The sequence below is a fragment of the Mandrillus leucophaeus genome, unplaced genomic scaffold (genome assembly GCF_000951045.1).
Source record: "Mandrillus leucophaeus isolate KB7577 unplaced genomic scaffold, Mleu.le_1.0 Scaffold734, whole genome shotgun sequence".
NCBI classification, from domain to species: domain Eukaryota; kingdom Metazoa; phylum Chordata; class Mammalia; order Primates; family Cercopithecidae; genus Mandrillus; species Mandrillus leucophaeus.
Window position 1 is genome coordinate 302,134 of NW_012107964.1, and position 10,682 is coordinate 312,815.

The following is a 10,682-nucleotide window of genomic DNA, read 5'->3' on the forward strand; positions in this document are numbered from 1 at the left end:
ATCTGAGAAGACCTAACACTCACACAGCTGGCTAGCCTTGAGGTTCTGTGAGGCCAGAAGTAAAGGCACAGGTAGAGCTGTCATCTGCCTAGCTGTGTTGAATGCATGGGCCAATTCCCACAAAGAGGCCCCAAAGACAGAGAGACTTATTGTTGGAGACATCTAGTAAAATCACTGTTCTAATCATCAGCTGGCCAATAAGCTCACTGAGCAGAGGCTTCAGTGGCCACTCACAATAAGAAACACAGACTTTAAAGAATTAGTTCAGAAAAGTCACTAAACATACACAAACAAAAGCAACAGAAACAGCAACAAAAATTAACAGCATCTGTGATATGCTGTGATATATACATCCAATGGAACACTATTCAGCCATAAAAAGTAATGAAGCACTGGAACATGTTACGCACAACTTGGATGAATCTTGAAAAGTTTACACAAAGTAAAAGAACCAGATACAAGGGACGCATATTGCAAGATTTCTATTACATGAAGTAACCAGAACAAACAAATCTATAGAGACAACGAGCAAAATGTGGGGTGGCCAGATGATGGGGGAAGGGAAGAATGTAAAGGAATAACCCAATGACTATGGGGTGTTCTGGTGAAAATTTTCTGATGAAAAATTTTGAAACTAGACAGAGGTGGTGGTTGCACAACATTGAGAATGCATTAAATGTCACTGAAGTGTACACTTCAAAATGGTTAACTGTATGTTATGTGAATTTCAGCTCAATTATAAAACTAATTCTTAATTAAAAAGTCATTATCCGTCTGTCTATAAGACATACACTTTAGAGCCAAAGACGCAAACAGGTGGAAGGCTTAAAGATGCTCCATAAACCATAGCAGCCAAAAGAGAGCAGGAACGGCTCCCAAATGCCAGGCAAGGCAGACCCCGAAACCAAACCGCCAGAAGAAACAAACAACACTACACACTGTGAAAGGGCCAATCTCTCAATAAGATATCACAATTATAAACGTATACTCACCTAAAGCAGAGGGCAATATATGAGAAGCAAAAATCAACAGAATTACAAAAAGAAAAAATGTCTACAATATTGGAGACTTCAATACCCCACTTTCAATAATAGAATGACTAGAAAAAAGACCTATTAAAACCAAGAGGACTGAACAATGCTATAAATCAACTAGACCTAACTGATTTATACGGTCAGCCCTCCAAATTCACAGGTTCCACATGTGCAGATTCAGCCAACCGAGGATCAAAAATATTCTGGAAAAAAAATGATGACACAACAATAAAAGTAATATAAATTTTTAGAAATATATATAACAACTATTTATATAACATTTACATTGTATTAGGTACTATGAGTAATCTAGAGATGATTTAAAACATAAAGAAGGATGTGCGTAGGTTATATGCTAACACTACACCATTCTATATAAGGAACTTGATGATCCATGGATTTTGGTATCTACAGGAGTCCTGGAACCTATCCCCCACAGGGAACACTGTATAGAATATTCCAATCAACAAAAGACTGTATAGAATATTCCAACCAACAGGAGAAAAATACACATTTTCCTCAAGTGTGTATGGAACACTGTCCAGGATAGACCATCTATTAGGCCACAAAATAAGTGTCAATACATTTTTATGAGTTGAAGTCAGGCAAAGTATCTTCTCTGACCATGATGGAATAAAGCTAGAAAATGGAAAGAAAACTGTAAAATACATAAATATGTGGAAATAAAGCAACACACTTTTAAAAAAGAAATTAAAAGAAAAATTAGAAAATACTTTAAGATGAATGAAAATGAAAACACAACATACCAAAACTACAGGATGCAGTGAAAGCACTGCTCGGGGGACATGCACAGCTGTAAATGCCTACACTTTAAAAAGAAGAAACATCCCAAAGTAGGAAGTAAAACTGTCTCTATTCAGAGACAGCATGATCTTGTGTACAAAAAATCCTCAGGAATTCACAAAAGAACTATTAGAGCTAATCAACAAGTTCAACAAGGTTGCAGGATACAAGACCAACATATAAAAGTCAATTCTATTTCTGTACCTTAGCAATGGCACTCCAAAACTGAAATTACGAAAACAGTTCCAAGGAGAGTAGCATCCAAAATATTAACTACTTAGCAATAAATTTACAAAGGAACTGCAAACTTTATATGTTGACAATTAGAAAACACCATTGAAAGAAATCTTAAAAGACCCAGATAAACAGAAATGTATCCCATACTCATGGATTAGAAGAAATGACAATACTCCCCAAATTGATCTACACAATCAATGTAAACCCTATCAAAATCCCACCTACCTTTTTTCCAAAATTTGAAAAGCTGATTCTAAAATTCATATGGAAATGCAGTAGACCTTGAATAACCAAAACAATCTTGAAAAAACACAAAGTTGGAAAATTCACACTTTCTAATTTCAAAACTTACTACAAAGATATGGTAATCAAGACTGTGGTATTGACATAAGGATAAACTTAGAAATCAATGGAATAGAATTGAGAATCCTGAAATAAACCCTTTACATTTATGGTCAAGGGTGCCAAGAAAATTCAATGGAGAAAAATGTCTTCAACAAATGATGCTAGAACAACTGGATTTCCACATGCAAATGATGAAGATGGACCACTATTTCACATCATATTCAAAAATTAACTTAAAATGGATCAAAGTCCTAAATGTAAGAGCTAAAACTACTAAAATCTTAGAAGAAAACAGAGGTGTATATCTCATGACCTTGGATTGGGCAATGGTTTCTTAGGAATGACACCTAACACACAAGCAACAAAAGAGGATAAATTAAGCTTTATTAAGAAAATATTTCTTTTTTAGACAGGGTCTCACTCTGTTGCCCAGGCTGGAGTAAAGTGGTGCAATCATAGCTCACTGCAGCTTCAATCTCCTAGGTTCAAGCAATCCTCCCACCTCAGCCTCCCAAGTAGGTGGGATTACAGGCACACATCACTATGTCCAGCCTAAACTTTATCAAAATTAAAAGCTTCATGTAGCAAAAGACATAATCAAAAAAAATGAATGAAAGAAAATATTTGCAAATCATTTATCAGAAAAAAAGGTCTAGCATCATGGCCAGGCATGGTGGCTCATGCCTGTAATCCCAGCACTTTGGGAGGCCGAGGTGGGTGGATCACTTGAGGTGAGGAGTTCAAGACCAGCTTGACCAACATGGCGAAACCCCATCTCTACCAAAAATACAAAAATTAGCTGGGTGTGGTGGTGCCCACCTGTAGTCCTAGCTCCTCAGGAGGCTAAGATGGGAGGATTGCTTGATCCTAGGAGTTCAATGTTGCAGTGAACCATGATCACACCACTGCATTCCAGCTTGGGCAATAGAGTGAGATCCTGACTCTTAAAAAAAGAATAAATAAAATATAAATAAATAAATGGAAAACAAGAAGAGTTGGTGAGGATGTAGAGAAACTGGAACCTTCATACATTGCTGATTGAAGAATGTAAAATGGTGCAGCCACTCTAGAAAACAGTCTGACAGTTCCTTACTAAGATAAATAATATTACCGTATGACCTGGCAACCCTACTCTTTAGGTATCTACTCAAGAGAACTGACAACATACATTCACACAAAAGCCTGCATACAAATGTTTATAGCAGTATTATGTACAGTTGCCAGAGTGGGAACAATTCAAATGCCTGTCCACCGATGCATAGATAAACAAAATGTGATCTGTTCATACAATGGAATGTGACTCAGCTATGAAAAGGAAGTACTGATACATGTTACAACATGATAAGCCTTGAAAACATCATGCCCAGTGAAAAAAGACAGACATAAAAGGCCACATATTACATGATTCTGTTCAAATGAAATGTCCAGAACAGGCAAATCCAGGGAGACAGGAAGCACGTTAGTGGTTGCTAAGTGCTGAGGGGAAGGGGAATGGGGATTGACTACAAAGGGGCATAGAGTTTCTTTTAGGGTTGATGAAAATGTTCTGGAATTAGACTGTGGTGTGGTTGTGCAACCTAGAAACCACCAAATCGTACACTATAAAAGGGTGAATTTTATGTTACGTGAATTACGTACTTTAAAAAATCAATCAGGTCTGGTGCAGTGGTTCATTCCTATAATCCCAGCACTTTGGGAAGCTGAGCTGTGAGGACTGCTTGAGCCCAGAAGTTTGAGATAAGCCTGGGCAACATAGCAAGACCCCATCTCTACAAACAAAAAATTGAGAAAATTAGCCAGGTATGGTGGCACGTGCCTATAGTTGCAGCTACTCAGGAGGCTGAGGTGGGAGGATTGCTTGAGCCCAGGCGGTCAAGGTGCAGTGAGTCATGGTCACACCACTGCACTCCAGTCTGAGTGACACAACAGGACCCTGTCTCAAAAACCAAACAAATAAAAGGTGCCGGCAGGTTCAGCTGCCTGGTGAGGGCTGCTCTCTGCTTCCAAGACAGCGCATTATTGCTGTGTCTCACATGGGAGACAGGATGGAAGTGGTGAACTCGCCCTTTTATAATCTAAGGGTACTCATCCATTTACGAGGGTGGAGCTTTCGATGCCTAATCACCTCCCAAAGGCCCCCTCTTAATACTGTTGCTCAGGGGACTAAGTTTCAATATGAACTGTGGAGGGGACACAACATTCCAAGAATAGCAGATGGGCATGATACAATATGTTAAGAAGTCAATTTAACAAAAGCATTTACACAGAGAACACGCTAGCCTGCCAGTCCTGCCTTTGGGGTAAAACCCTGAGAGCGACACAAAACCTAGCTCCCACATTCTCACTGCTATGGTTGGAATGTCTGTGGCCCCCAAAATTCCCACGTTGACATCCTTATCCCCAAGGTCATGGTGTTAGAAGGAGGAGCCTTTAGGAGGCAGTTGGGTCATGAATGAGATGAATGCCCTTATAAAAGAGACTCCAAAAGCTCCCTCATCCCTTCCACTGTGAAGACTCAGCGAGAAGGCATCTTCTATGAACCAGGAAGTGGCCTCACCAGACACCGAATCTGCTGGCACCTTACTCTTGGACTTCTGCAAGCAGCACACTTCACACTTCTGTGGATTCTGAGCTACCCAGGCTATGGTGCTCTGCTCTAGCAGCCCTCATGGACCGAGGCACTTGCTGAACATCAGCATTCCTCTGTGTGGCCACACAGGATCCCTGGCCCATGCTGTAGACATTGTCTGCTTCTCTACCTGGTACACAAATGTGACAGAGCCCGCAGATGTGCAAGCCTGGGCCCCCTAGTGTCTGAGTCATGTGTCACCCCAGGGGTAAAAACAGCAGCAGGAAGACGAGATGAAGCAATTAGTGTAGCCCCTGCCAAGCACCATCTCATGTTCATCCCCTCTCCTGCCCTCAGAGCCAGGTGCACTTGGGATCCGCATTTTACAGACAGGGAAACAGGCTGGATGAGCCACTGCCACTGAGACCTTTCCAGAGACCCTGGTGCCCACTCTGCTGGCAGCTAGTGCCTCTGAGCTCCTGCAGCCTGGCACACCTCCATCCCCTCCCACCCCGCACCACGGCCCTCTAGGGTGAAGGCCTGCCAGTGTCTACACCACCAGGCTGGCCGTGCCCTCCTTCCTTGACCTATTTATCCCCTAAAATCCAATCCCAGCAGCTATAATTCACAGTGCCCTGCACAGGCACAGTCCCCAGATGCCACAATAATGACTCCCATGTTATAGATGAGGAAACTGAGGCAGAGAGAGGCCAACTGTCTGAGTTTATGGGGGCTGCCATAAGAGCTCACCACAAGATAAGTGGCTCAGAATGACAGAAAATCATCCTCTTATGGTTCTGGAGGCCAGAAGTTTGAGATCAAGGTGTAGCAGGGCTGTGCTCCCTCAGGAGGCTCTAGGGGAGGACCCACCCTGCCTCTCCCAGCTCCTAGGGGCTCCTGGCATCTCTGGGCTTGTGGCCACATCGCTCCAGTGTCAGCCTCCATCTCTCATGGTTGCCTCCTCTGTATGTGTCTCCCAGTCTGTCTAAGGACACTGTCACTGGACTCAGGGCCCACCCTAGTCCATGACCTCATCACAAGATGCCTCACTTAATTACATCTGCAAAGACCCTGTTTCCAAATAAGGCCCCATTCTGAGGTTCCAGGTGGATGTGAATTTGGGGATGAAACAACATCAACAACTCACCCAAGGTCACTCAGCAGACAGACAGGAATGAGACACAAGTGGCAGTCTGACCCCACACACACGCCGATCCCACCGCCAGCCTGCCTCAGAAAGAGGTGGAAACCCAGGCTATGGGGTATGAGCTGTGGGGCCAGTCCCAGGCCAGCTTCTCCCACCACAGGTCCACCTCCTCCTCCTCCACGTCCCCCTGCCAAGGCTGTAAGGCCAGGGGCACATTCTCCAGGTTACCTGGAGCTGAGCATGGCTTCAAGACTCCACCAAGTCAAGGAGGCATGGGGGTTGATGTACTCCCTACTTCAAGAAAAGTTTTTGTTTTCCAAACAGAAGAGACAGCCAGAAACATCCACAATGAGGGAGGCAGAATTCTAAGAATGCCCAACCACTAAATCTAGGTGCTGCTGTGAAGGAAACCTGCAGATGGAATGAGGTGTCAAATCAGTTGACTTTAAGTTCCTCGAAAGGAAGATGATCTTGGGTGGGCTGGACCTAATCAGGTGAGGCCATAAATGGGAGGGGTCTCTTCCCTGGCAAAAGAGATTTGAAGTCTGAGAGTGACATGACACAAGGGAGATTATCCATTACTGGCCTGATGACGAAGGCCACATGGCAAAGAATGAGGTGGCCTCTAGGATATGACAGCAGCTCCCTGGCTGACAGCCAGCCAAGAAATAGGGCCTTGGACCCATGGGCTCACAGACCCACAATTGCAAGGAATTGAATTCTGCCAACAACTTGGGTAAGCTAGAAACAGGAACCAAGAGAACTAATCAGCAGGCACCTGACTTCAGCTTCTGAGACCCTGAACAGAGAACCCCGGCACACCATGCCTGTACTTCTGACTTACAGAACTGTGAGATACTCAGTGAGCATTGTTTCAAGCCATTAAGTTGGTGGTAATTTGTTGCAAAGCAGTTAAAAAAATAAGCAGAAAACAAAAAAACTAATACACACCCTTTCTACATCTTCCCATCTTGAATATGATGGCTGGAGCTATGGAAGCCACCTTGTGACCATGAGGCAAGCATTTGAAAGAAAAAGATACCATGTTCAGGATGGCAGAGAATTAAACAGAGCCTATGTCCTTGTGATAAACTGTTAAAAAGGTTGTGATGAGTCAAGATGCCCTGGGTGCACAATGTTCTACAACAGGACATGCCACTCCCCCACTGATAGTAGGGTCTACTTCCCTACACCCAAGTTCCTGCAGACTAGGCTGGCCTTATGCTTAGCTTTGAGCAACAGAACATGGGGGAAAGTAACACTCTGGGAGTCCTGAGAACCCAGGTTAACAAGGCTCATGGTTTCTACCATTCCCTAGGAGAAGAATCCAGTCACCATGGAAAGAAGCCCAAAAAGAGAGTGACCACAGAGGAAAGAATGAGGTTGCAGGCATGGGAGTGAGGCCAGCTGACACCAGAAGAAGAGACAGGCCTATCATCCTGGCCATCCGCCATCCACTGGGGCCATCCCAGCTTGGACCTTGGTCAGGTGTACCAATGAGGCCAGTCAGATCCCCCAGCCCCAGCCAACACCACATGAGGCACAGATGAGCCACCCCTGCTGAGCCCTGACCAAATTCTCAACCTGTAGAATGGTGAGAGGTAAACTGATCATTCTTTCAGGCCTCTAAGTTTGGAGTGATCTGTTACTCAGCAGCAGATAACTAGCTGAAACAGGCCCTTAGGAGGCCGCCAAGCACTGTCCCAGCCTATGCTGAAACACTGCCCCCAGGCCTGCTCCCATGAGATGCTCAAATGTCTGCTCGATCAACTGACCTTTGATGTCCAGATGGAAGGACAGCCGCTGGCCCCCAGCCTCACAGACGTACTCCCCGGCATCCGCCTGGCCTGCCTGCTGCACAACCAGCTTTCGCGTGCAGCCTGTGGCCTCCATGCGCACTTTCGAGCTGGAGCTCAGCTTCTTCCCGTCCTTGTACCACATCACTTCTGTCTGGGCCTGGGCCACCTTGCAGCTCAGTGTGGCACTGGCTCCTGCCTCTGCCTGCAGCTTCCTGTGTGCCAGCTGCTCCTTGGCAAACACCACCTTGGGCTCTGGGGATGGACAGGGAAGGATGCACAGTCAGAGACTCCAGCACACAGAAACTGAAGTTTCAGATGCAGAGGCTGCTCAGGCTGGAGCCCACTGATGACGGGCTGTCTGTGGCCCATGAACAGTGGCCTCACCAACCGCCAGCCAGAGGGTTTGAACAAGAGAGAACACATATTGGAAGCTTTAAGCATCAGCATGGGGAAGAATTTCCCAAGGCCCATCAGCAACATGTAGCAGATACTCTGGAGTCCAAACATTCCGTAACGCCTTAGAAAAAAGCACCACCCTGGCAGAGTTCCCCTTTGAAAGGAAAAGCTGCTGGTACTGTGTGAAACACCCACATCATGCCCTTGGCACTTACGAAAACTCTGCCTGAGAACCCAGAAAGCCTGGAGAAATAGCAAACACAGACACCCTCTTGGGTTCATGCTGAAAATCACAGGACATGTGGGAACCTCTCTCCCACAAAACCATGACCCAAACAGACCATCCCCTGGCCACTTCTCCCCTGGTTTGCACTAAAGCCAGAGCTGCTCTGTATCTGTCTGGGGTTTCCCTCACACAGAGAGGAAACTCATACATCGAAAAATTGCTTATGAGGCCAGGCACAGTGGCTCATGCCTATAATCCTAGCACTTCGGGAGGGCAAGCTGGATGGATCACTTGAGCTCAGGAGTTCAAGACCAGCCAGGACAACATAGTGAGACCCTGTCTCTACAAAAAATTAAAAAATTAGTTGAGCACAGTGGTATGCGAGTACCCAGCTCCTCATGAGGCAGAGGTGGGAGGACTGCTTGAGCCTGGGAGGTCAAAGCTGCAGTAAGCCCTGACTGCACCACTGCACTCCAGCCTGGGCAACAGAACAAAATCCTGTCTCTAAAAACGAAAATCCCTTACGCTACCTCTTAACTAGGATAACATGTACACATAGTGATATGCACAGATCTGGTGCACAATTCTATGAGTTCTCACAGATATGTGCACCTATGTAACCCACACCCCACACTCACACAGCTCCCAGTTGCCTCCCCTACAAAAGCGACCACCATTCTCATTCCTAACCGTAGAACCTGTCTTCAAACTTTGAATATATGAAATCAGACAGAAGAGTTCTCTTTTTAGGTGCTATCTGTGCCCATTAACTAGCTACAAATACACATGCAGACAAAATAGTATTAAAAACTAGAGTATCACAAAAAATAAATAAATAAATAAGCTAAAACACACCAAAACACCATGCCCTACCCCTCCACCTGGCCCCACTACCTAGCTCTGCAGAAACTCCAATTTAAAGTCCTTTCATTTTTTCCCGAGTTCTGCCTTCCTATTTCTAAACAATATGTACATGCTGTTGATCAGTGGGTAAGAAAGGATATGCAGAAAATAAAGAAAAAAACAATACAATGAACACCCACACACTCCCCACCTGGTAAAGAAAGAAGAACGCCATCACCACTAGTTCTCAGCCCCTCAGAGGTAACCCCAGCCTGAATCCTGGTTTTGGAATCTCCTTTTATTGTCTCGGTATGTGTGTTTATTGAGGGTGAATGTGCAAGTCAGGCTGCTCTGTTCAACCATTTACCCACGATGTGACCTTGGACAAAGTGACTTCACCTCTGCACATCGACTTCCTGCTGTCTGAAATAGAATGACCAAGGATTCACACAGGTGAGAGGTGTGGCACTCTAAGAGCATCTCCGGAGATTCCAGGCAGGAGATAAACCACAGCTGCCATGTGTTGCTGCCACTGCGTGTTGTTAACCACTAAACACAGAACGTCACGCTGTGCTTTGTAACCTGCTTTTCCAGTACAACACCGCATGCATCGATCGCCCTTCTTCAGCTGCAATGCGCAGCCCTATGCTCGTTTTGACTGCTCTATGGTACTGCAAAGTACACAAAGCCCCCAACTTCACCCAGTCATTCTTTTGTCTTTTATTATTATTACTATTATTATTATTATTCTACTTTTTTATGTTTTTAAAGGCAAGGTCTCATTATGTTGCCCAGGCTAGTCTTGAAATTTCTGGCTCAAGTGATCCTCCATCCTTGGCCCACCAAAGTGTTGGGACTACAAATGTGAGCCACTGCACCCATCCTACAGTTCCCTCTTATTTTTTGGTCCCTGGGCAATCCCTTTTTTCAAAGTTCCTTATACATTTGATGTCCCATTTCAAGTCATTTTGTAGAGGGTGGGTTTCTGAACATTTCAATGACGTTCTAGAAAAGACACAACTGGGCCAGGCACGGTGGCTCATGCCTGTAATCCCAGCACTTTGGGAGGCCAAGGTGGGCAGATCGCGAGGTCAGGAGATCAAGACCATCCTGGCTAACACAGTGAAACCTTGTCTGCACTAAAAATACAAAAAATTAGCCAGGCATGGTGGCAGGCACCTGTCATCCCAGCTACTCGGGAGGCTGAGGCAGGAGAATGGCGTGAGCCAGGGAGGCAGAGCTTGCAGTGAGCTGGAATCGCGCCATTGCACTCCAGCCTGGG

At 45.1% G+C, this 10,682-nt stretch overlaps 1 protein-coding gene across 1 annotated transcript in view; it reads right to left on the reverse strand.

Annotated features, from left to right (window-relative positions):
- The window catches only part of OBSCN (obscurin, cytoskeletal calmodulin and titin-interacting RhoGEF), a 164,854-nt gene that overhangs the window by 141,480 nt on the left and 12,692 nt on the right, over nucleotides 1–10,682 (reverse strand). Inside the window, 1 exon segment of the mRNA XM_011965740.1 lies at nucleotides 7,912–8,187. Coding sequence (XP_011821130.1) covers nucleotides 7,912–8,187 — 276 coding nt within the window.